The sequence below is a fragment of the Alligator mississippiensis genome, chromosome 1 (assembly GCF_030867095.1).
Source record: "Alligator mississippiensis isolate rAllMis1 chromosome 1, rAllMis1, whole genome shotgun sequence".
Classification (NCBI taxonomy): domain Eukaryota; kingdom Metazoa; phylum Chordata; order Crocodylia; family Alligatoridae; genus Alligator; species Alligator mississippiensis.
The window spans coordinates 344066296-344093364 of record NC_081824.1 but is presented as its reverse complement, the minus strand read 5'-3'; the positions used below and the strand labels follow the sequence as shown (position 1 = coordinate 344093364).

General features: G+C 46.4%; 1 protein-coding gene across 4 annotated transcripts in view; it reads left to right on the top strand.

Moving 5' to 3' along the window:
- The first annotated feature begins 5519 nt into the window (after positions 1 to 5519).
- Positions 5520 to 27069, top strand: part of LONRF2 (LON peptidase N-terminal domain and ring finger 2) — a 74273-nt gene continuing 52723 nt past the window's right edge. Inside the window, exon 1 of one of the 4 annotated variants that reach the window (XR_009459164.1) lies at positions 5520 to 6182. Coding sequence is in view for 2 of the 4 variants with exons in the window: in XM_014600412.3 (XP_014455898.3) it covers positions 5624 to 6182 (559 nt within the window). In the remaining 2 variants the exon portion in view is untranslated. The other 3 variants (XM_014600412.3, XM_059720993.1, XM_059720994.1) reach the window with 3 other exon arrangements.

Genomic DNA, 27069 nt, shown 5'->3' with positions numbered 1-27069 from the left:
CTGGATCAAAAGTAGTTCTCCAAGATCTGCTTCTTCATTTTAATGTGGTATTTGGATAAATTTATCTTGGTGTTGGAGCCCTTGTTTGATGCCTTTTTGCTCTTCCTATTAGGCTGTGACTGTACATTTTAATTTATGATACAATCATGTTTGCAATTCCCCCGTACTCTAGGGAACCCCTATATAAATGTATTTCTTTGCCTGGTTTCAGGGATACTTTCTCTCTTCATGCAGCTGCACAAAGGCACAGAGATCTTATGACCTTATGTGAAAAAGAAGCAGAAGGAAGAGAGAAAACTACTGAAAAAAATTACAGCAACGTGCAGATTTGCAGGGTTAATGGGACACTGTCTAAATTACTGAACCATTTTCCCTGTTCATTAGGCTTACATCATAATCATCACTTACAAATGCCCCTTATTTCAGTTTGGGACTCCTATAATCCACACAAACGTGGTGTGCTTTCCATTTTATTGTTGAAAACTACTTACATTGGAAGTGAGTAATTAAACTGAGGTTGCAGAAAGCTATTTACAGTACTAGTAAGACTGAATTTTGCCGCATTCTCACTTTCCAGGGTCACGTTCCATCAATACCAAGAATTACCACTGAACACCACTAGATGTCCCCTATATCTAAGGATATGACTAGACTGATCTGTAACTACAGCTTGTTTAAATTAGCTGATTGGGGTATTACTGGCGGCATCAAGGGCGATGTGTAGGGGGTGCATGTGGGTGCACATGCACCCCCTGAGCATAGTGGTGCACCCCCTACAAAAAGGCGCTGCCGACTGTGGGCTGTTGCCACTTGCCACCCCACCGCTGACACCACCGGCAGCATCTGTGGGTGGTCACTGACCCCTGGTTGGTGCTTGCCACCCCCCCGCCGCTGACAGTGCTGGCAGCATCTGTGGGAGCTCCCCTGCTTACTGCCACCGCGTTCCTACTGCCGCCATGCTGCCCCAGCTGCATGGGGCACATGTCGTTTATGGGTGGCACAGTTACAGTAGCCCAAAATTCAGCCCGGGCTAAACACCTAAGTAAAGACCTAGTTTTTAGGATGGGTTTTCCAACCTATGCTGAGTTTCACACTGTTGTGATTAGATCACTGGTACCCAAGCTGCCTAGTTAGTAGCTCTGTAGCTCAGATATGTCTCTGCTGTGTCAACATATCCTTATTCATTTTTTAGGCTGCAGTTCAGCAGAGTGTTTACACAAGAGCCATTGATTTCTTCGAGAAGGCTGCCTATTTGACCATTGACTAAAAAGTCCCCATGTTCCCCCAGGTCATTGGTGATGCTTAGGGGGTGCACGCAGGTGCATGTGCACCCCCTGAGATTGGTGGTGCACCCCCTATGAAAAGCGCCACTAATGCTGCCGGTGGCACCTTTAGGCGGTCACCGCTCGCCATCTCCCCACGTGGCCGACACTGCTGACAGCACCTGTGGGCAGTCCCCAATCACCACTGGCTGTTGCTGCTGTTGCTGGTGGGGTCACCGACCACTGGTCAGTACTTGTCACCCTCCCTTCCCGCTGCCAACACCGCCATGGCCGCCTATGGGAGCTCCCCGCTCAGCCTGCCCCCACCACTGACACTGCTGTGGCTGCCTGTGGGAGCTCCTGCTCGCCGCCACCATGCCCCCACCACTGCCACTTGTGACCAGTTGCTATGCCTCACCCCAGCCTCTGGGGGCATGCGGTATTCATGCCCCAGGTAGTACTTACGATCAATGCTGTGTACAAGAGAACTGTCCTGTTGCGTGTTGCTGCCCCTGTGCATGCAGAAGGTATGGGCAAGAAGGTGAAATACAGAACTGGTTAACAAAATGGATGATTCATATACTGGGGTACAACAGAAATTATCTGTGTTCTTCTTGCCCAGAAAAATCCTAGAAAGCTAGAGCAGCTGTTTTTTTGAAGGAACATCCCTATTCAGAAGATGAGACCCTTGAACAGGGGGTTGGAAAATTCCCCAACTCCATGCAAAGAAGTTGCAGAGCTGCTCATGGAATGAGAATCCTCATTTAAATAAAATATTTGCCTTTACAACTCCCCATGCATGGGCTTGGGCATGTGCAGGGCTCCCAATCCCACATGCCCTAAGGCTGATATAATTCTTCTGTGGAACTCCTTGACTGGAAAAGACACTGGCTCCATGCCCTTACCTGGAAAGAATGTCCTCCGAAAGATTGCCCCTTGGTTAACAGTCTGTTGCAGGCAGAGAAAGGTAATTTATCCAAGGGTATCCCTTGTGTCAAAAGGTGTTAATAATAGTTTTTCAGGGCACATTAGCTCTCTCCATTGGTATTGCTAGCAGCCTCCTAATCTGAAACTCAAACTTTGGAGTACCTCATTCAGGATGAGGTATTCCCCTCTAAGTTTCTTCTCTCTGACTCATACTATCAGGCTAAGAATGACATGCCCCCATATTAGGATGTTGTGAGAGAGGAACAAGAGACTTTTGAACATAACTTCCACAGTTGTCAGTAGCCAAACTACTGTATTCATCTCTACTTGCTGAACAAAAAACAACCTTTGTTAAGACAGAGTAAGGTTGAAAATATGCTTCAATGGATATCGGTACACCCCTACTTGAGATGTTGGAGTCTGATTTATAGAAGTGCTGAGCACTTGCAGCTATACTGGAGTCAGTCAGAGTGCTGTTCTTTGAACACATGATATTCAAGTGATGCAAAAGTGATGAAAAATTAGGTCCTCGGTGTGGGCAGCCAAAATTAACTGACGCTTTTGATCTAATCTTTCTGAGTGCATCTACATAAGACGGTAAATGCGCAGTAGACTAATTCTAGTGCACATTAGCATGTCACAGCAAAAGCTGTGCTATTGCACAATAGAAATAGTCTCTAAATTAGAATTAGTCACTAAAAAGGTTTGTGCTGGTGCTACTGCGCAGTAGCGCTGATTACTGCACATTTAGTTAGTACCTGTTATTACAGATGCTAAACTTAATGAGCACTAACTACACCGCATTAAAGCATGTGTAGATGTGACCACTGTGTCTCAGCTTCCATTCTATAATCAGGATAAGAATACCCCCTTATTTCATAATAGCATTGAGAACATAATTTTCAGTATCAAGCCCTCAGCTTTTATAGAAAACCCCATGAGGAAGTTAATAAATCAATCTTGAAAGGAGGATTTGAATAGAGTGCATGAGGCTATAGGTATACACTGATCAAGGAGAAGAAAAGAAAACATGTAGTAGCTGCTCATTCAGACAGCCGCTTCTCTCTTGCGCACTGAATGAGGCAGATGAGGTCCTGTGTGAAAAATATAGCATGGGATCATGGAGATAAAATGGTAACATGATGTATAGGCATAAGTAAGTACAGACATTGTGACAGCTAATTTTGGTAGAATAAGACTTCTATAAGCCCTTAAATCAATGGAAGTCTTGCTATACAGTCCACGAGTACAAACACAGTAGCTTATATCTTAGCTCTGTGAAATAGCCACATTGTAAAATAAATTAAAAGTTAATTTCAGTTGTAGACAGCTTGTATTTAGAGCCTAAATAACGAGTAGCTTATTAAAATTTGTCTTGGAGCTTTAACCATGGATCGCTCTTGCTTTCTATTTTTCTTTGGGGAAAATAGACCAAAGGAAAGGTCACTGTCAAACAATTAAGAAAGCTATTGCCTCCCTGTATTTTTGCTCTTTTTCAAATATGTGTTCTATTGATATTAAATTCAGGTTTTTTCCCGTTTTCTCTTGTGTGCATCACTTCCAGATTTATTCTTGGTCACCAGGTTAGGTCCTTTGATAATGGCAGTTCTCTTTCTCTTTTCCTGTCATCCTTTCATTCCATCATGTTCCTCTACACAGACCGTTATCTTTCATCTCTGGTATAGTTTTTATTCAAACTGTTTTACTCAGAAGATGGTAAAGAAGGGAAAAGAGTTCAAGGGAGAGTCATTGTACAGAGTTTATCTATTCCCCTTTAATGTGTGCTTCCAGGCTCAGTGAATTCTTGTTGAGATTGTTTAAGGGCACCATGTTAAAGTCATTTGTGACAAATGGAAAACAGGATCTGGGAAGAAAAGAGCCTAAGGGCAATGCAAGGAAAGAGGATCTGCTATTGCTAAGCATACAAGAGCTGTTTGATAGCAAAATGTTTCTACCCTAGAACACAAGAGACAGAAAAAGTAACAAAAGTGGGGGGGTGGGGGGGAGGGAGAAGAGAGAGAGAGAGAAAAGTGCTTAAATATTAGTCAGGGGTCTAGGTTGTAGCCTAGTGGCAGACAAACTTGAGTGTGGAGAAAAAGAAGGTACCATGAGGTCACTTTAAACTGGAGAAAGAGGATTCTGCTCTCTGTCAAATAGGTATTTTAGGAAAAAATAGGTTATGTGCCAGGGGAACAAATTGGGAGAACGTTGATTGTGTTACTAATTAAAAAACTTCAGAAGATTGACCTAGTGAAAGGCTCTCCTGGGGAGTACCTGCAAAATAAGGATGAGAAGTGTCAGACATTCCTGTTAGTCACCACAAAAGGTAGAAGGAACAGCAGCAAAGTCAGTGATTGGTATTGTTTGTTACTATCACCCCAATCTATACTTTCCTTTTTCATGTCCTTATGTGACAAGGTGTTTAGCAGAATATGCAGATAAAACCTTGTATCAAGGTAGATACCATGCATGTGGTGAATGACCCTCTCAGAGCAACTAGAGAAATCAGTGCTGTAAAATAGGATACCGTGCCTTTCCCTTTTCAGAAGAGCAGCGAGAATTGCCAGGAGGTTCCTAGTAAAGGGGATCTGTCGCGGGTAATCAACACAAATGCAGCGGACACAATTCAGAATCCCAGGAACCAGAAGATGACTCTTAAGGAAGGGCTTAAATGTGAAGTCTGTATTTGACCTGATGTCCTCAGTCTCCCCAAAATCTTTTAACTAGTCCTTATCAAAGGACACCACAGAAAATTGGAAAAAGATACTCCTTCACTTTTGGCCTAGAGCAGTTATTCTCAACCAGGGTGCTCAACCTTACTGAACACCCCTGGAACGAAGAGCAGACTTGAGGGATCGGATGCCCTCAGCCACGTGACCGCAGGAGCAAGCTACCGAGGACCCCTATTTCCATAAAGTGGGCTTTAAGCGCCAACACCTCGGCGAGTATTAAACCACGCCAGAAGAACAATATCCCGGAGACGGCTTCAGGAAAACTGCCTTCTTGGATCCAGATACATGGTGTTTCTCCTGCTCCAGCTCAGGCCAGAGCTGAAGAGAAAGCATGGAGACAGGGCTCTGCGGTGGATACCTCAGTGTCCTCCTCAGCACTTCCCCAGGCCGGTGAGGGCTACGGAGACTGAGGAGGAAAAGCGTTAGCTAAAACACCTCTCCCCGCCCCGCCCCAGTCACAGCAAGGGGCGTTGGGAGCCGCGCGCACGTGCAGCCCCAACCGCCCCCGCCCCCCAACGGCCGCTAGGAGGGCCGGCCAACCGCCGCGGCTGACGTCACACAGCGGGGCAGGGCGCCGCGGGCCCCCGCCCACTCGCCAGGCAGCCGGCCCGGCCCGGGCAGGGCGCGCGGCAGAGGCAGGCACGGAGCGGCCCCGCCTGCCCGCCCGCCGCTGGCATGGAGTAGGGGCGGCGGGGCCCGGCCATGGAGGAGGCGCCGGCCAGGGACGAGCGGGGCCGGTGGCTGGGACGCGCCGAGGCGCTGGCCCGGGCCGGGCGCTGGGCCGAGGCGCTGGAGGCCTACGGTGCGGCCGGCCGCCTGGCCCGCCTGCGGCCCGAGGAGCTGCGCGAGCTGGCCGAGGGGCTGGCGCGGGCGTTGAGCCGCGCCCCGCCCACGCCGGCGGCCGACGGGCCGGGCCCCGAGCCGGCGTGCTGCGCGCCGCCCGAGCCGCTGGGCTGCCCGCTGTGCGCCCGCCTGCTCCGCGAGCCCGTCACGCTGCCCTGCGGTCACACGCGCTGCCGCCGCTGCGCCCCGCCCGCCCAGTGCGGCCGCTGTCCCCGGCCCCGCCGCGCCGCCGACCCGCCCTCCCCAGCTGCCGCCGCCGCCGCCCCTCCCCGCGTCAACGTGGTGCTGGGCAACCTGCTGGAGCGCTGCCTGGCGCGGGAGAGCCGCGCCCGCCGCCTGCGCGACGAGGGCGACGAGCTGCGCGAGCGGCAGGAGTTGGCGGCCGCGCTGGACAAGTACAACCAGGCCCTGGAAGAGGGTGAGTGGCGCCCACGGGCTGGCGCTTCCCCTCCGTGCTGCTTGCTCCCTGTAGCAACACCCCAGGCCCAAATCCTGCAGGAGTGGTGGAGGCAGGTGGGTTGGTGCCTCCTTATCCTCCCTGGCATAGCTGGGAGCCCCTTGGCAGCCCTCTGAGCTCTGGAGATACTGGCCCCTGGGAGCTGCTAGGGGCACTGCTGCATATGATGGACTCTGATTCAGTGGAGGGCGCTAATTACACCTCCCGCGTATCAGCGTCACTGCGCTTCAAAATGACAGCTGGGGCGCTTTAAAGGTTTAAAGGTTCAAATGTCTCTCTAATTAAAGCGCTCTGCCCTGCAACACATGTAGAGGCATCCCAGGTGTCAAACACAAGTTTTAAGGGTGGTTGGTTGGTCTCAAGGCTATGTGGGTTGAGTAGGGTGTAAGTGTCTAAGCATCTAGCTTCCCTTTCCTGGCCAGGATCAGGCAGGAGGATGTGGTTTTGTTGTGTTATGTGCCGGGGGCATGGAAGCTGCTTAGTGTCTAACAAGTTTGAGGGAGTTTGGATGGTCCCAAGTCTACATGCGTCTAATGGATGGGATGCAAGTTTCTGAGCATCCAACAACTTCTGGCTAGTGTCAGGCAGCGGAATGTCTTTAGTTTGTTATGTGCCAAGGGCAGCCATGGCAAGGACTGGCAAGTGCACTCTGCTTTGCCAGGCTTTAGAGAGTGGTCACTGGGGCTGGGATCAGACCTAAAACTTAGTTTGTTTTAATAAACAAGTTGAGCATGTTTGGTAAATCTGGTCCCAGGTTGCTTGGCCATCTTGTGGCTTTACAAATGCACCTTTCCATTAAAATATTGTCCTCCTCTTGCTGCGGACAATATTGTCCTCCTCTTGCAGGCTTTTTAGGGACAGGCGTGGCACTGTTAGAATAAAAGGAAAAATAACAGCAGTTTTTATTCGGAAGTATAGCCCTCGAGTTTCTGTGTTCATGTGCTGCTGATTTCTAAGTTGACTTTGTTACTGGCTGACTTCTACATTGGCAGGTGGGAGGGAGGAAACTTGTACATCTGTTTTCACCAATATGGGTGTTTGTTTTATGTTTTTGTAAGTGAACGACATTGTTGGTTTTGGTTCTTGTCTGCACTCCTCATTCTCATTGTTAACTCCTGTACTGTAGTTCATTGGCTTGCAAATACAAGGGAACTTCTGTTATTTGGGTTTGGTTGTGGAATAGTAAATCAGACAAATAAGAAATGTTCCATGCTAATGTAAGTCTGCAAAGATCTGTGAACAGTCTCTGTTGAAGAGTGTCCTATTTAATTTAGCTTAAATACATACATTTTTTTTACTGCTGTAACCAACGTTAAATCAAACTTTGGGGCACTCGTATACTAAAATAAGTTTCATTATATATACAAGCACCAAACGGTTAATTATGACCTCGTATTTTTATATAAGATGGTGAAAACAAGTGATTTTTTTTTTTTTTTTTTTTTTTTTTTTTTGAAATTACATTTACTGTGAGCCTTTATAGCTTAGACAAGCAAGGTTCTTTGGGTAGATGTGATAGCTCTTATAAGACCAGCTAAATAGTTGGAAAAAAGTTATTTGCAAACTTTCGGGCACAAAAGAGTGTTTGTGTTGAAAACCTTGCAAAGAACTTTCCCCCAACTATTTAGCTGGTCTAATAAAAAATATCACATCTACCCAAACAACCTTGCCTGCCTGTGTCCTTAGACCAACACGGCTACAACCAACAACCCTTTGTAGGTTAGAAGTATTAGTAATTACCTCTTGGGATACGCTTGATCTAAATATAGTACCAGGCTTGAATTTATAGAAATGCAGTGCCAAGTAACAGTGTAGTTACTGTAACAAATTTCTTCAAATGAAGAATGAACTGTGGCCCTGTGCAGTGGTTCCAGTAGCTTGCATCCACAGTTCTTGCTATGGTCTGCATACCACCCTCTGATGTGTGGAGGAGCCCTGGCAGGATAAATGTCCCTGAGTACTTTCTTAGCAGATTTGTAAAAATAACGACAGAAAAAGCTGTGTCCTCATGAGAGCCACTGCTTCAGGTGAGGTGGGAAAGTGGTGGAAGCTACTAGTTGTGGAGAAGTACTTAATAGAGAAGGAAATCTAGTAGTGCCAAAGCATGTGAAAGTGGAGGAAAAGCCCCAGATGGCATGGGAATGGAGGTCTGAAGCAATATAGTTTGTCCAGTCTACATACAGGAGAACATATGGCAGAAAAAAGTGGGAGCTAGAAATGAAATGAAGAACAAAAGTAAAACATTGTTAAAGAAGTATCTTACTGCATTAAAAGTAGTTAAAAACACAAAATATTATTTTAGTGTAAATTAGGGCTGTTTGCCATTCCGTATGTGTAGAAGTCTCTGTAGTGATCAGTAATGGTATGAAGGTTTGAGAGTTACTATTGGGAAAAGGAGGAGGAGGTTAGTTATTTTCACTCCCACTGTTTTCGTACTCCCTCAGAAGGTGCATTGGATTAACAGCCTGCAGTTGATGATTCATGCAGAATTTCTAGAAAATGCTTTTCTTGTGTGTATGGGGGGGGTCTTTTGTTAAAATATATACACTAGCACTTAAGCTTTCCTTTAAGATAATTGCAAAGGGATAACGTGTTTGTGGGTGGCTGAGAACATTTTCCCAAAGACAGCTGTACTTTCAACAGGAATCAACCACTGCAAATTACCAACATATTAACTTGGGACGAAAGTAACAGGTATATACATCATAAAGGTCCTAGTATTTTTTGTGCCATGTAAAATATTAAACATGAATCAATGTTTTGATGCATGAAGCATCTGTATTCTACCAATTGAGTATAGCATGTATACCATTCCATTATTGAGTATACAGTGCTTTGTACAACTACACAGTAAAAGCCGTATTATCTGGCACCTTACAAACCAACATTCTCTATTAACCGACATGCCAGCTTGTAAGGAAAAAGTGAAGCCGGAAGTGCCTGCTGTGGCACTTCCAGTTTTGCCGAGCCCCCACGGCCTGGGGCAAAGAAGCCTGTGTGGGGTCCCCCTTCCTGTCCCCTGGTGCACTGATGTAGTGGGAGGGGCGGTGCCACACTGGGCGTGGCGGGAGAGGCAGCAGCCCGAACAGGCAAAGATGTCTGTTTGGGCCTCTCGGGTAACTGGCATATTTGTTTATCTGGCACCCCCACATTCCCCATGGGTGCCAGATATACAGCAAAAGCTGTTATGCAAAGTTTTTCTGAAAGACCTTGACTTAAACCAGAACTGTGGGTTTCTTGCAAGTTTCTTATCCTGCTCTGTCTTTGAGATTATATTCAGGGCAGTCTTGGTCTGTTAGAACAGGATTGTTTTTAGTTTCTTGTGTGCAGTTTCTGTTCACTTACTTGCAACAGTATAGTTTGCTGCCTTCTTGGTAGTGGGCAAAATGAAAAGAAAATATATTGGTGGAGAAGGAAGCCCCAAAATAATTTCTACTTGGTCCCTCAGCTGCACTTTAACAATCTGATGGCAATAGATAAGTGGTAAAAGTGCAAATGAAAATTTCCCATTGCATTAGCCAACCAAATTGACTGTATGTGAGAGAAATAACTCTTTTACAGCAAAAATTAAGGTTAAAGGACAGTAGTACTGCTCTGGTAATGCACCAATGACCAATCCTGAGTAAGATTGCCTTCCTTGCTCCAAGGCTTTGTTCTAGGAAAGTGTTTTATTTCCTCCTTAACTTGAAAAATGACTAGTTAACCAACTGAGCCTTCTTGAATTGTAAGGAAGTGTGTAGACAGCGCCAAAGGAAATGGACTCTTATTAGTCTAAAAATAATTCTGAACAATAGAGAAGAATAAATATATGGGTCCAAACTGAAGTAACAACTGAAACCTTTCAAATGTAGGCACAGAAGCCTGAGTGTAGGCATTTATAGATTTTATAATTTTTTAAGCCAAAATTGAGGTGGTTTTGTCACTGCTGGAATGCGGTTGATAGATATTGCTCTGGTGACTTGGGTACCTACATGAAGGATTTGAGTGTGGCCTTTGGTTTTTATGGGATAGAATTTGTTGGGTTTTTTTTATAATTGGGTGGTTTTGTTTAGCCCATAAACTATTCTACTCAAATAGAAGATGGTCTTGATTATAAGATGACCCCCCCCCATAATTAGATTCTATATATGGAAAATTTCATAAATTAGTTATATTTTTCCAGGTATAGAATCTAATTGTTGGAGGTTTGCCTTGAATTTGTACCCCTCCCATGGCTACAGAAAGGAAGGGGGACAGGTAGCCCCTTTGTTCTCTGTTTCCCCCCAGCTTTTTGCCCTGGTAGACCCTTCTGCCTCCTTGAGCACATAGAAGTGAGGAGCAGATCTGAAAACAATAACCTTAAAATTAAACATGGCTGTAACAGTTTTCATGTAGTATCCATCAGGGATCCAGGTTTTCTGTTTCCTATGGAAAAACATTAAAAACAGCGGATTTTCCCTTTTAACCAAGACAAATGCAGAAGTTTCATTTTAATGGAGAAACATGCAGATTTTCCACTTTTGCAAACAGCTTTCTGCAAGCTGGCACAGTTACAGCCTGCCAAGGGGCTGAGGGGAGCAGGAGGAGGGTGGTCAGACAGGGGGCACCATGTGCATGTGCACGCTTACACATGCACAGGGTTGCTGGGCAGCCTGCAGAACAGCTCCCGCAGGTAAGTCTGGCTGGGGGGCGTTATGGGGGATTGAGGCCCCCATAGGGAGGGAGGGAGTTGGACAGGGCTGGGCCTGGAGCTGGGGCTGCTGCCCAGCCAGGGCAGTATGTGGGCTTGGGGCCTGGAGCCATAATGTGGCTGCAGGATTTTGGTGGGAAGCAGGACGGAGCTGTGGGTGGCTCGTTTGGGGGCATGGGGGTGGCGCTGCCTCCCTGCCACTGCACACTTCCAGGGAGTGGCAAGGGGCACATGCCCCCCCAGATCTGTGTGCTGGTGGGGGTGGGTGCTGGTTGCCAGCTGTGGGCTCACTGTGGAAAATCGGGTGGGCTCACTACCAACCCCCCCCTCCAAACCCCTTACCTTCAAGAAGAGAAAAGGGTGGGAAGCCCTGCAGTCTTGATACCCAAGGTGGGAGGGAGAGGAAGCAAATCAGTAGCAGAGCCTATGACATAGGCTCAGTGTAGGAGCCAGTCCAAGGCCAGTCAGCAGAGCAAGAGGGTTTTGGCACTGATGTTTAAAGCAGCCACAGGCATGTTTGTATAGCAGGCTGCAGCTTGAGGAAGGATTGAGCATGCCCACAAAGAAGAAATCCTCCAAGAGAGCCAAATACGTTTTAGCTCTGGACCACGTAAGGAGTATGCTGCAGGGACCTTGCATGCAGATAGATGCAGACTGTTCTGTAGCGCCTGCAATATGGCTCTGGATGTGTTGTGGAAAACCAGGATAGATCGACACTTAGAGTCCGAGGCGCATGTGAAGCGAAAGGCTGTTGTGGAGGCTGAAGGCCAGGGTAAGAAACAACTAACCACGTCTTTGCTCTTTAAAAGGACCATGGAAAGCATCTTGGCAAGGTGAGAGGTGGCATTTTCCCTTTCGGAGGCTTTTGTGGTGGTGAACATCCCGCTGGAAAAACTTGATCACCCTAAGTTAAGGGGCTCTCTGAACCAAAACATGCCAAATGTGGAGGTTCTCTGTGTGCCAGCAAGCTTCACCAAGACTGTCTCCCTGCAGTGATTGCTTCACATGTACGGTCCACAAAGTATGCATCAGTAGAATATGAATCTTTCTCTGTTGTGGTTGATGAAGCCACCGACCCTCAAGATAGCTACATGCTGTACATTTTATTTTTACTGGGGAGCTGGACAGACCGGGACTTGCCTGTTTCAAAAAGAGCTGGTCCACCTCACATCTGTCAATTTTTCTATCATGTTTCAAGCCATAATGAAGGCAGTTGTCAACTATGGCATAGAATTTAACAAGAGTTCAGTATTTCTGTCTGACAACGCCATGTGTATGTGCAAGGCTTCCTGTTATGTGCTTCAAGGAATGCTGCCCAACACAGTTGCATATCAACTGAATACCATATGCACCTTTTGGCTTTAATAAGTGACATCTGGTGCATGCCAGTCCACCAATGTGGATAGCCTTGTGTCCTCTTTCAAGAAAGCTTTCAAGCACTGTCCAGGTTGTAAGGTCTGGTATAGGGAGTTTGTCAAAGTGAGGCTCATATGCCACTGTGCTCTTGCCACCAGAGCCTGTGCTCACAAAATGGAATTTGTGGTTCAATGCAGTCCATTACCATGCCAAGCATATGCAATACTATCAGCAGTTTGAATGAGGAGCCAGAAATCGCACCCAGCACACAAGGCATACTTACGCTTTGGTATCTTTTAAAGTGGGTGACATTCAAGATCAAGTGACACTTGTGGTTGAAAATGCCACCTGGTTCATGGAGCTTTTAGTGTAGTTTGAAGGCCAGCAGGCTGTGATCCACCACACGCACAACCTGATGGATTTGATAAGTTGGGTTGAAGACAGGGTATTACAAGAAATGTCAAGCTGTCTTTATGAAAACTGGCAGAGAAAGGGACCCGTTCCAAACAATAACAGTGAAGCTGAACCAGTACTACAGGTACAACTTGTTGCTTCCACCACAGTTTAGCTAGCTGGCTGTTTCCCTCCTTAGTGTTTGCATTTTGGACCCCAGCCAGGTGCCTGTTCTGAGTTGTGACCCTCAGCTACTGAAATCAGTGCCTGTATGTCAGAAAAAGCATGACAACAAATGTGCTACTTAACTTGGTCAAAGAGTGCCGAATGCCTTTGCCCATATTTTGGGACTCTTGTCTGTGACCGGTTTCTACATCTCTGTTCCCGGGCAAGATGTTGACTCACCATTCCATTGAACCCTGTAGACACAGAATGCGCCATCTCAATGTAAGCGTTCACCCCACAGAGATGGAGAACATCTGCAGCCACTGCTACTGGATACAGCATGCAAGCGTTTAACAGCTAGCATGAATTGCCTGGTTTCAAGGTTAGCATTGAATAAACTCCTTTTACAGTGTCGTTTAATAAAGTGTATAGTGGCAGTATTAGTTAGAATTTGTTATAGCATTAATTTCATAAGACATTTCAGTTTAGAGTTTAATTAAGTGCTTAGATTGCTTAATAATGTGTCAAATAATGGCTTCCATGGGCTTAATCATCTGAAACATTATTAAGCAATTAAGCCATGGTTTTGAGCCACATAGCATTCTGTATGGAAGGATACTACTACTGGGGTCCTTCAGCCAATCAGAGGCAATGGGGGGGTGGCTTACTACAAGCAGCCCATGAAAATAGCAGCTGGCGTGATCTGGCTGTGAAATCAGCTGGCCTCCTCCTTGACTAGGGTAGACCCCTACTATGCATGATATTAGTCCAAAGTCAAAGGCTTGTGATTTACCATATAGTTCATTGGGCTAGGCCCTGCCAAGAGTTAATAACATTCCAAGTTATGGTGACCTCACAGCTCAGCACTGCTCAGTGTGTGTGCATGTATTCCAGATATGTACTCCCCCCACCCAACCCAGGATCCCGGCTAATTAGCCCCCACTCATAACTGGAACTGAGTGTTCTTGTCAGAAGTCCTAAGATACTCCAAAAACTTGTATGTAGATGAGGCACAGGGCAACCTGGTTCAGCTTTACCTCATAGGGGTTGGGGCCACACTAATCATATGCTTATGTTTGGAGCTCCATTTTGTGAAGTTTGCCAGGTATTTAAGGCTGGTGAAGGAATAGAATTCATTGGAAATGGGAAGAAAGGTGCAGCTCAGCTGTGGAAGTGAAGAGGAAGTCAGAAGGTGTGCAATGGCACTGGGTAACCATGACTTGAAAAAGAGTTAGCAGTGAGGGAGACTGCACTTATTGGGCACTGCCAAATGTCTTACTCAGCTGGGCTGAACTAACTTATCTTCGTGGTAGGTTTCCATAAGCATTGAAAACCTGATTTATGCCTTAAAGGCAGAGAAAGGGATCAACAGAATCAGGGTGTAAGGAGTGGAGGAAAGAGACCCAAAGCTCAAAACTGTGGCAGTGGTGGCAAGTAAGTATAAGGTGGAAAAAGAGTTGAAGAGCGGAAATAGAGATCTGGAGACAGATGGAGAGTGGATGAAGGTGGAGAGGAAAGAAAGGTGACAGCGGGAGCAACGATGGAGGCAGCAATGACAAGTGACACCACCAGAAGGAAGACAGGAACAGAAGAGTGGGAGACAGTGGAATAGCAGGAAACGGCATGTTGGGTGAGAAGCAGGATGGCAGGAGCCTGCTGGCAGGAAAGCAAAGAAGAGGCACTGAGAGAAGTTAGGAGTGGAGGTTGCGAATAAAGGCAACTTTAACCAGTGATGGGAGGTAGATGGGATCAATAATAAATAGAGATGGTTTCCTGGAAAAGGTACTGTTTGAGATTTTGGAGGTCCAGGTGGAGCGTTGTACCAGTCTGATTGTTTTGTCGAACCAAAAAACTTGGGAATTATCCTTTTCTGTCGCAGTAAGTTATGTGAACTTTTGGAAGAAATATGAAAAGAAATGTGGGAGGGAGAAATTAAGAGGGATAAAGTTCATAGTGGGAAAAGCAGAGAGAGAGAGTGATTGTAGTTCAAATGTATGCTTATTTACTAGAAGCAGAAGACATAGGGAAGGATGGAAACATGTCCAAAGGGTCATGTTGGTGGAGAAAGTAAGGGACAAATATGGTATCTGGATGGGGTCTTGCCAGGCAGGAGCATTGTTACAGGCAGATGAGTGGAGCCCAGTGGAGTGCTGCACCTCCCGTCAGTGATCCAGATCGGGGCTTTTAATATAACATGAGCAACCAAAATGGTGCAACAAATACAGAAAGGTGGAGTACCTGTCCATGAACTGTCCCTCACAGTGTGCTACAGATGTGATGGGATGGGGCATAGAGCAGCAGAGTGCCAGGAGTCCCTAAAATGCACTATTTGAAAGGGAGATGGACACTTGCATTATAGGTGCCCCAAAGCCTTTGGCAAGTATAGTTAGTCCCCTTGAGGAACAGCAAAACCCAGAGGAGGAGAGCAGAGGAGATGAGGGGTTGGACTCTGAGGTAGACATGGTAGAAGAAACCCCACAAGAGGGTGGAACAGAAGGACAGGGGGCAAAATTTCTGTGATTTAGGCAGCACAGAAGGAGCGAGGAGATGGAACAGAAGGGAAGATGGAGCAGTGAACAGCTCAGACATGGAGGTGGGAAGAAAGAAATCATCCTGCAGACAACAGAAGTGGAGATGGAGCAAGAGATGGAACCATAGAATCAGGCCAGAAAAAGAAAAAAAACCAGAGGCTGAAGACCAAGAAGCAGAAGCCTGATAATGAGGGAGGTGAGTCAGAGGAAGAGCCAAAGAGCAGTTACCTGCAACTAACACCTTTGGGCTCCAGCTCGGAGTGGAGACCAGAAGGTAAGAAATGGCTAGGAGGTGAAAACTTGTAAGCCTTTGTAAATGTGAAAGCCATCCAGAAGCTTGCAAAGACTACAGGAATGTGAACAAGGGAAGGACAGGAGTCAACTACTGGAGCAGTAGCACAGACAAACATTAAAGGGACAGGTGCACTCAACTCAAAGCCAGCACAGATTAACTTTAAAGGGACAAGCACACTCATTTTAAAGCAAGAATAAATGGCAGTGACAATAGTTTTGCTTAACATCAAGAGCATCTTAACAAAGAAAGGATGGGAACAGGTTGAACCAAGTAAAGGCAGACATAATCTGCCTACAAGAATGTGGTATACCAGCAGAGAGAGATTATAAACACTTTGAAAAGGTGGAGATGGGGACCATCGTGGTGGTCAGAGACAAATAAGAACAAAGCAGCAGGAGTAGCCATATTATTTAATAACCCAGAGCTGAGAGCAAAGCAGGTAGAAGTTGTCAGTGGTAGATTGCAATGAATGATGTTGTCAGTTAGAGGAACAGAATTAAAATTTTTCAGTGACTATTCAGCACTGGAGAGGGAGGGCAGGAATGCACTGCTTAGAAAGCTAGCAGTTTATGTGGTCGAACAAAGACCACGCATAATAGCGGGAGATTTGAATTGTATAATCCAGATGGGTGACAGAATAGGAAGGAGGAAATGGAGCTTTTTGGGAAGCTCCTCTAGACTGTTAACAAATATAAAAGAAGAATTGCTAAGAGATTCATGGGCAAAGGAGAGAATTTTTCACTAGAACAGACCCTAGTAGAAAGAAACAGTCAAGAATAAACTTTGTGCTTGTACCAAAACAAATAGCGATAAGGAAGAAAGAAACCATATATGTAGCTTTTAGTGATCATTGGATGCTGAAGATGAAAATGAGTCTTGGTAAGAGCCCCATGAGAGGGAAGGGACTGTGGAAGTTAAATGTGTGGCTGTTACAAGATGGAGATGTCAAGTGGAGATGGAGATGATGGTGAAGAGGAAGAGTGGGAGAATTCTTCAGGAAGGAAGGCTGAAGACATGCAGGGAAAGGAACAAAAGAACTGAGAGAGCTTTAAAGAAAGATACAGGAGCTGCTAAAGGAGGCTGCTGAAGGAAGATGGGTACGAGAACAGCTGGAAGAAACAAGACGAATAAGAAACCTGGTGCAACAGCTGTAAGTGTTGTAGGGCTTGCTGCCACTGCCCTGAGTTTGTTTTCCTACAGGTGGCGACAGGGTGGACCTTGGCTTTGGATCACCTGGTCTACCAGGAAGTTAGTTTTGTGTTTCTTCCCTGCCACGACTTTGATGAAATTATATTCCCAGGAGGCACTGCCCACAGTGATCCTGCCTGGTCTCGATCTTTGTTTTCTTCGGTGGGGCTCCAAACCTCCCCTTTACCCCAGCCTAGCCTCTCCAGATGGTACTCAAAGTCCTTCTGCAGCCAGGTCGCAGTACTGCCTGTTAGTCTGTTGTTTGGCCCTCTGCCACCAGGGTGACCTTTGGTTTTGATTAGTTGCACCCCTTCCAGGGCTGGTCTTGGCCTGTGCTCAAAATATCAAAGAAAAGGAAAAACCAAGAAAAACCCCAACTGCTCTCAATCTCCTTTCCAGGCTCAGTCTATGTCCCCTTTCACCTGGGGTCAAAATCCGAATCACAGATCAATTAGTCCAGCTGCTGTTCTGCACAGGCCTGTCTGGCTCCCTTGTGAACAGTCACAGTGAGATCTCTCCCATGTGCAGCAAGGCTCTACCTGGAACAGCAGTTTTCCTCAGGCCTCTCCTCCGGATCCTCAGCTGACACTCGACACCAGAGATCATCAAAAGCCATGTGTGTTCTGTCTTCCCCCATCCTCAGCTCAGGAGATTATCAACAGCTGTGTGTGTGTAGGCCTCCGCCTGCCTCCTGTTTAGGGTGGCTCTGCTCCTCTCTCCCTGTGGTCTGCAGGGAACTGACCCCCACTCTGCCCCTCTCTGGGTCCGGAAATACCTCTGGGCAGCCTCCCTCTTCCAATCTTGAGCAAGATGCTGTTCCGGAAGTGTGGTGGGTGTTTATCTTCCCTTCCGGTCTCCAGCTGCAGCCCTGTCGGTCCTCCATGCTGTGAGTGTTGTTTGTTTTCACTCTCTGTCTGTTGCTATAGCTGTTTTTCTTCTCCTGACCTCCCCTGCCCAGCATGTAAGACACCTCAGGGCTTCTGTTTGCCCTCTCTCACTCCTTCCCACCTGGTTTAAAAGAAAGATGAGAGAGAAGGTGTTAGCACAATACATTTTGGCCAGAGTGAAGGCAGCAAAAGGAAAGCTTGAAGCGGGGCGGGAAGAAGGTGGTGCCCACTTGGAAAAGCAGGAGTAGGTGCTGGAGGCAATGAGAAGATTTAACGAAGAACTATGCTAAAAGAAGGAAACAGGAAGAGGAATTTCTTTGAAGAGATTGAAGAGAAAGAAGAGGAAGCAAAGAAGATGGAAGAAAGATAAGCTTAAAGGAAGTGGAAGAGTGTTTAAAAACCTTTTAAAAGGGGGAAATCATGAGGAGCAGGAAATTTCCATGGAATTTTGAGACATTTTGGGCACGAGTAGGCAGTGTTATAGCAAGAAGTGTTTGAGGTAATAGCGGAAACAGAAAAGGAAGGATTTTACAACAGGCATGGTGATTTACTTTTCAAGAAAAAGGAGAAGAAACTCCTGGAAAAACTCAAGACCAACTATATTCCTTAATATGAACTATAAGTTAATGGCCAAGACACTAGCTTTGAAGATGACCAAAAACCTCGTGAAGACCTCAAGTATATGCAGTACCAGGTAGAAGGATGTCCAAAGTGATCAGAATGATCAGATATTCTGTCCCACATCCAAAAGAGGAAAACAAATACAGTTACAGCAAACCTAGATTTAGAAAAAAGCATGTGACAGTGTAGATCACTCATTGAAGTTGCCAGGAAATATGGAGTTCTCAGAGAAATGTGTATGTTGCATAAAGTTATTGTCTAGAGAAGTGGTGAGTGAAGTCCAAATTAATTGACACCTAAGTGGGCCCTTTAAAATCCATATGGGGTGAGACAAAGATGCCCCCTGTCACTGCTACTATTTGTACATGGCGTGGAACTGCTGTTAGAACACAGAATAAGAAAAAACAAGATCATAAGTGGAGTAAAGCTATCAGGAGGAGATGAGGTAAAATGCATACTATATGTGGACAATATAAATGGAGTAGTTAGACTTTTGACGAAAAGGGTGCTAAAGTATGTATCAGTGTATGGACAAGCCACAGGGGCTAAACTAAATAAATCAGAAAGCACCATAATAGGAATGTGGAACTGGAGGGACTTGGAGAAGTTGGGCCTTCAAGCAAGAGAGAAATCAGACTGCTAGGGATCCTGACAGACCTGAGGAAATGGCAATACAGCAAATGGGAAAAGGTCACTGCAAGGGTATGGTAACTGTTTTGGTTATGGTCCGGAAGGACGTTGTCTTTGCCAGAAAAGTGGCAGCATTTAGGCTATGCTACTGCCTATTATTCTATATATGGGAATTGTATTCCTGCCATTGTGGTGGCCAACCGGAGAAGTACAGAGGGAAATGTGCGTATTCTTCTGCAATGCCAAAAGAGAAGGGTTGGTTAGAACTGAACTCCATACAAGAGAGAACTCCCGAAGAGAGATGGTGGGGGTGGAGGCTACCAGACTTGGGATTGTTCGTCTACACAAAATACAGAAGCACGATATGTAAGGCGATAATGGAGGGAGAGGGGAAAGCAGCGCATATTGCCCTGTTTCATGTGGCTGCAATTTTGAGGAAATGGAGAGTATATCAGACCTCTCTGAAGAGTCCATGGGTGTGACAATCGCTGTTTCATTACATCAGGATGGAAGGATTCATGCAGAGGTATAAAATAGGGGAGGTAGGGCTGGAGGTCCTGAAAGGTCATGAGAAATTGGTGAAAGCAGTAAGGTGGAAATACAGGATGGCACCAATGGAAAACTTCACGGAAGGACAAGTGAAGAAGGTGTGGGGAGCAATGGCGTGTAAACGACCAAAAGGTGAACATGCTGACCTAGTATGGATGGCTGTAAGAAATGCTGGTGGGTGAGAGAAGTGCAACACAGAGGAGCTCATCAAGGTGCCCAAGGTAGAGGTACAGGGAAGAAGAAACAGTGGGACCTGTTTTGGGAGTGTACATATGCAAAGGGGGTGTGGTAAGGGTCCGTTGCTTTCTGTTACCAAAGTAAACCCATTGCTAGTGCAGGAGATGATACTATATGGACTCATGCCAAAGGTACTGAAGGAAATGTTATTAGACTTTATTAGCATGTGTTTAAAACTAGTTTATGGAAAGGTAAGAAATAGGGATGTAAATAGTGTTTAAAAAAAATTGTTTAACCTTCTCTGATTATACCGGTTATATGATTAACTGAATGATAACACAACAGCTCCAACAGCTGCTGCTGGGAGCCACACTCAGACTGGAAGAAGGGTGGGAGGAGGCAAGCCCAGACAGAACATAGCCTACCTAAAACTGCAGCTGGGAGGGAGGGAGCACCTGTGAAGGGAGAAGCTAATTGCTTAATTGATGAGTCACTCGTCTGCTCCCTCTTTTCCTCTTAGGCTATGGGTATTAGTCCCCCTTGCCCCTCCCTTCCTCCTAATTGCCCTGCTGCCCTCTGATTCCTGCTGGGGCACTGCATGGCTTCCATCCCCGCCTTCTCTGCCAGACTGTGTGCACCCAAGCTGAAGGATAACTGGTGAGCTAGCTGGTTGTTAGTGCACACATTGGTTAAACAATTAATTATTTAACCTTTCACATCCCTAGAAAGAAACCTTAAGGTGTTTAAGGGGTTGGCTTTCACTGAAAGAGAGTGTTTGAAGCTGGGGCTACATGAATTGAAATACTATTGATCAGCACAAGGAAGAAGTTGGAAAGGAACAGTTGGAGAAGTGGAGGAAAAAGGACTGGATGCACCTGTTTCACTCAAATAGATCATATGATGGGAGGGATGGAGAGCAGTTACCGAGGTAAAAGTTTTTCACGGATTTCTGTATGAAGGAAAAGTTTTATGCAAGGGTTTGTTTTTTTTTTTGTGGGAAGTTGCTGCATATTGTTTAAGAATTTAATATAGGGTGGTTATAAAGTCCTTGTGTAACTTTAAAGTTTAATAACTTCAGATATATACATGATAGGAGCAAATTGTAAGCAGCAACTTGAAAATTTTTTCTATGAGTTGGAAAATCTGATTGAATGATGTATCACGAAAGATGGTGGTTATGTTGGAGTTTAGAAATGTCATAGCTTCATAATCATTAGGGGACCTTACAGATCATTGGTTCCAGCCCCAGCAAGATTGGCATCAGGGCATTTTTTGAAGATCGCCAGGATGGATGACTGTACCACCTCTGCGGGGGAGCCTGTTTCAAACCCCCGGCACTCGGCTAGTAAAGAAGTTTTTTCCTTATGTCTAGTCTGAAGTAATCTTCAGTCAGCTTGTGCCTGTTATTTCTTATCTTCCCCTGGGGAGCTTTGGTGAATAGATTCTCCCCCAGGCCTTGAGTATACCCCTGGTATACTTGTAGGCTGCAACTAAGTCCCCCCTGAGTCTTCTCTTTTCCAGGCTGAACAATCCCAAGTCCCTCAGCCTTTCCTCATACGTCTTGGTCTCCAGTCCTCCTCTAATCATGCACGTGGCCCTCCTCTGAACTCTCTCAAGCTTCTCCACATCTTTCTTGTAGCACAGTGGCCAGAACTGAAAGCAGTAAGTGGTCTCACCAAGGTTGAGTAGAGCGGGAGGTTGACTTCCTTTGCCCTGGTCGAGATGTCTCGGTAGATGCATGCCAATATTTGGTTTGCTCTGCCAGCTACAGCATCGTATTGGTGGCTAATGTTGATTTTGTTGAAAGTCACAACACCCAGATCTCATTGGGTTGTGGCGCTGGCAAGATTAGCACTGCCGAGCCTGTAAGTGTGTTGTGGATTATTTTTTCCCAGATGGAGCATTTTACATTTTTCTTCATAGCTTGGTGTTGTCAGTGAACTTCTAATACCTGAATCCAAATCGTTAATGAACATGTTGAAAAGCACAGGTACCCTTAGTGAACTGAAGGATGCCACTGGTCACCTTCTGCCATGATGACTCAGTTCCATCAGTTAATACCCTTTGGGTCCTGCCATGGAACCAGTTATTTGGCCACCAGACCATAGAGTAGTTGAGGCTGCATTTTCCCAATTTGACCATGAGGACATTATGGGAGACCAGGTCAAAGGCCTTTTTGAAGTCTAAGTATATGACATCAACCTCACTTCCCCTATCCGGGTGGCAAGTAACATGATCATAGAAGGAAATGAGGTTGGCCTGGCATGACCTGCCCATAATGAAACCTTGTTAGCTACCTTTCAGAAAACTGTCTTCAGTTAGCCTACACGTGATGGATTCTTTGATTTTTCTCCAGGATTTTACCTGGGATTGAGGTCAGACTTGATTGGCCTGGGTCTCCCTTTCTCCCTTTCTTATAGATAGGTACCACGCTGGCTTTTTTTCCAGTCTTCTGGGACCTCTCCCGAGTGCTACAAGCTTTAAAATATCTTTGCTATCGGTCGTGCCATGATGTCAGCCAGTTCTTTTAGCAGTTTCGGGTGTAGTTCATCTGGTTCAGCTGACTTATAGGTATTTAGCCTCTGTTGGTGCTCCCCCACAAGATCTGGGCCAACCATGGGAAGGTGGTCACCCCTACCATGGTGATCCTGTCTTCTGTCAAGCAAGCCTTAGACTGGTGGAATACCAATGTAAAGTATTCATTCAAGAGTTCGACTTTTATCCTGAATATCAGTTAACAGCAGTCCCATACTGTTTATTGGGGCCCTATGCTTCCCTTGTTCCTTTTTCAACATCCTACGTATCTAAAGAAGAATGGTTTGTTGTTCTTGATTCCGATTGCCAATATATGTTCGGTTAGAGCTTTTGCTGTCCTGATCTGCTCCCTGCAGGTGCAGGCTGCTGCTGAGTGCTCTTCTTTGGTGGTTATACCTGACTTCCATCCCTTGTAGGCTTTATGCTTTAATTTCAGGAGGTCTGAGTTTTTTCTGTTGAGCCAAGGGGGTCTCCCAGCTCTTCTGATATCTTTTTTGCGATGGGGCATAGACTTTCATTGAGCTTTTAGGATCGCTTCCTTGAGGAACGACCACTCTTCTTGTACTCCCTTCCTCGTAGGATCTCACCAACCAATTTCCTGAGTTTGTGGACATCACCTTTCCTAAAGTCTGGGATTTCTACCCTACTGGCTGATTTTCCCTGGCTTGCAGTGGGTGGAGAAAGTGATAATCTCATGGTTGCTGTCGCCCAAGTTTCCCTGCAACCTGCAGGTTGCTCACTAAGTTGGTTCTGGCCAAGGGGGACAAGTCTAGGAGCACCTTGCCCCTGGTCAGCTAATAAACTTCCTGGGTCAGATAGATCGAGGACGATGCAGGTGTAACAATGTAGGGTCAGGCCAACTCAGGATCTCAATATTGCGCTGTTAGACAGGAGGGTGTGACGCAGTTGCACATATACAAACACACAAATCAAGTAGGCGTGTGTGTGTGTGTGTGTGTGTGTGTGTGTGTGTGCGCGCGCGCGCGCGCACACACACACACACACACACACACACACACACACACACACAACCAACTCAGGCACATATACATCCAAACTAGCCTAGGCACATGCATACCTATCACCAGTCCAAGCACATACACTATACACCCCAAAAGTTAGACAAAAATCAGTTGTCCATACCCGCACACTCAGTACACATACAGAGATCACTAATCCGTATATCATGCACACAATGACGTGTGTGTGTGTGTGTGTGTATCCCAGGTACCCCAAGCACACTCATACATACTGTACCATCCAAGTTAGGAACTTACCTATGTGTAGTTGGGTTGTGTGTGTATACTGAGATTAAAACCAGTGGACTAGAGAGAAGCTGGCTGAGGAACTGAGGCTTGGGGTTTCTTAAGGTAGATTGGGGCTGGAAACTGAGGCAGGCAGCTGAGATGTTGCGGGGGGGGGGGAGGTAAGTGGTGGCAAGCAAGCAACAGTCAGGAAACGGACAAAAACCCAACTTGGGGTTTCAAAATAACAGGTTTATTAAACAGACAACATGCTACACAGCCCCATGAAGTTATTGGGTTACACATGCACACAAAATGGCAGCAGGAGAAAGAGACTTGGTGGAAGGGTTGGAGTCCAGGTGGGGAAGAGAAACAGTCCAAGTCCTTGGTTGAAGAGTGGGTAGGAGGTGATAGCTACCTATCCAGGCTGGAAAGGGGTCCTTGTTCAGTAGGTGTCCAGAAGGGGGTCACCAGCAGGGCCTCTGGGTGGATAGGTAGTGTGGCATGGTGCTGGTCCAGATGGAGAAGGGGTCCCAAGGAGTCAGTCTTCACTCCCCCTTTTTATAGGGCAGACTACTTCTGATCTCCTATGGGGAGGGCCTGTCCAGGCAATGTCAGTCCTGTTCCAGAGGGCTCCAGGTGTTCTTACTGAGCATGTGTAGCTTGGCACAATGGTAGGTTGCCTCATCTTTTGTTTCTTGAATGCTGAGGGTGGTTCCAAGGGCTGGGTTGTTGGTCCAGGTATTGGTGTTGATGGTTTGGTCATTCAGAGGGAGCTATTTTTAGACCTACTGCCATTGTCTCTCAAGCACCCTCATTCATCCCCATTCATTCAGAAACCAAGTTATGTAGGAGGGGTAGTATGAGTCATAGGTTACACAACTGGGCATGGGGATAAGATGGAGGCTTGACATTACAAGATGGAAACTTGACATGACTAGGCCTAAAACAGTAATCACACAATATAAAAGCAGTAAAAAAATCAATACAGACATAATAAGTATCACTTATAAAACAGTGGATAGTTGTAGCAAAACAGCAGGGCACTTATTTGCAAAGGGGGGGAGAGAAAAATAAAACTTACTACCTAAAATAAAATGTTAAAGCTTATCCTACATCTTAGCCTACTTATACTTGTCTATAGGGAATAGAGGGGGACAGAAAAAGTCAGAAATAGTTGGGGAAGGGGAGGGAATGCATTTAAAAATTAAAAAAAGAAAAACGAAAAACTGGGGGTTTTGCTACACAAGGAAGGAAGCAATCGGATCTAGCTGAGTTCTCATCCCATGAGATGTCTGGGTTGTTGAAGTCACCCATGATGACCATGCAGCCTCTGCCAGTTCTCTAGAGAATTCTTGATCAAGTTGTTCCTCTTGGTTCGGAGGCCTGTAATAGATTCCTACAGTCAAGTCCCCTTCTCCATGCTCTCCCAATATCTTGACCCAGAGGCTCTCAAGTGACCCTTCTTTCCTTCCAATCATGGCTTCAAGGGAGGTGTAATGTTCCTTTAGAGAGAGAGCAACTCCTCCGCCTTTCTTCCCAATACAGTCTCTCCTATACAGGGTGTAGCCTCCTTTGCCTGCAGTCCAGTCATAGGTGAAGTCCCACCAGGTCTCTGTGATCCCTATAATATCGTATTGCTTGTTGCTTAGTAAGAGAGCTATATTGTATTTGAGCTGAATTAAAACTGAATTAATTATGCTTTCAATCACCATTTACCGTTTGCTTCTATCATGTACATCCAAAGTTATTAAACTTTAATTTGCACAAGGACTTTATAAACACCCTTTATATGTAGTTTCTATGATACGAATAGTGTTCTGTGTTTTCTGTTTTTACCAATTTTTTTTTTTTCAACAATACATTCCCTGATTTTTTTTTTATTGAAGTTATTTGGTTTTTACTGTTTTACGCCCATTCTTACTGATTTACACCTGCTTTTTCAGTTCACTCAATTTTACCGGGTACAGTAAAATCCCTGTTAACTGGCACGAGTAGGAAATGGCTTGGGGGTGCTGGTAAGCTAAAAGTCCGGGTTACCTGAGGCACAGGTTTCTAGCCAGACACGGGAGAGGGGGAGTGGTGGGGGAAGGAGTGGTAGCAGCAGCTGCATGCATAGAGGGGGGCGGTGGCTGTGCAGGGGCTGAGGGAGGGGGGCTGGAGCCGCTGCCTGGGGCGGGAGGGTCCGGAGAAAATGCTTCCGGGGTAGGTGGGTCCCAGCTGCACCTTGGCGGCTCTGGCTGCAGTCCTGCCCTAGGTGCTCAGAGCTCTGAGCCCTACCAGGATTGGGGGCAGGTGGGAGAGTCTGGCTCTGTTCCCTGTGGCAAGTGCTGTACCTGACCACTCTGCACAGGCCCACGGGGCTAGAGCTACTGCCTGTAGTTGTGTCCGTTTGTGTTTCCCCCCCCACTCCCCAGCTGGCTGGCCACATGCTACTCCTTGCAACCCCTGGGCTGCACTATCCTCCGATTGTAGGTGCACTTACGTTTTGCTGGCAAAACTATGCAGTGTAATCATGTACTTAGCATGTTTTCATGCCTTCCGCAAGGCTAGAAGTTTATTAGCATATTAGTTCTTTTCTGCCTGCCTCAGAGGCATCTGGAAAAATTATTTAAACTTAATTTCATAGATTTCATAGACATTAGGGCTGGAAGGGACCTCGGAAGATCGAGTCCAGCCCCCTGCCCAAAGGGCAGGAAGTCAGCTGGGTTCATAGGATCCCAGCAAGATGAGCATCCAGTTTGCTCTTGAAGGTGTTCAATGTAGGCGCTTGAACCACCTCTGGTGGCAGGCTGTTCCAGACCTTGGGGGCTCGGACAGTAAAGAAATTCTTCCTTATGTCCAGCCTGAAACGGTCTTGTAGTAGTTTATGACCATTTGACCTAGTCGTCATCCCTTGGGGCGCTCTGGCAAACAAACGTTCCCCCAGATACTGGTGGTCACCCCTGATAAACTTGTAGGTGGCCATCAGATCACCCCTGAGCCTGCGCTCTTCCAGGCTAAAGAGCCCCAGGGTTCTCAGCCTGTCATCGTAGGGTCTGCTTCCCTGACCTCTGATCATGCGCGTGGCTCTTCTCTGGACTCTCTCAAGCTTCTCCACATCCTTTTTGAATTGTGGAGCCCAAAACTGGATGCAGTACTCCAGCTGCGGCCTCACTAAGGCCGAGTACAAGGGGAGAATGACGTCCCGGGATTTGCTCAAGAAGCATCTATGGATGCAAGCCAGCGTTTTGGTCGCTTTACTAGATGCAGCATTGCGCTGCAGGCTCATGTTCATCTTGTGGTCAATGATGACCCCCAAGTCTCTTTCTTCCATAGTGCTAGCCAACATAGCAGTGCCGAGCCTATAAGGATGCTGCAGGTTTTTCTTCCCAAGGTGGAGAACCTTGCATTTATCGGTGTTGAACACCATCAGATTCTCGTCCGCCCACTTGCTGAGCCTGTCCAGGTCAGCCTGGATCACCCACCTGTCTTCTGGTGTGGATGCTTTGCCCCAAAGTTTGGGGTCATCGGCGAACTTGGCCAGTCCGCTTCTGACTCCAGTGTCCACATCATTAATGAAGATGTTGAACAGTATGGGTCCAAGGACAGAGCCTTGGGGGACCCCA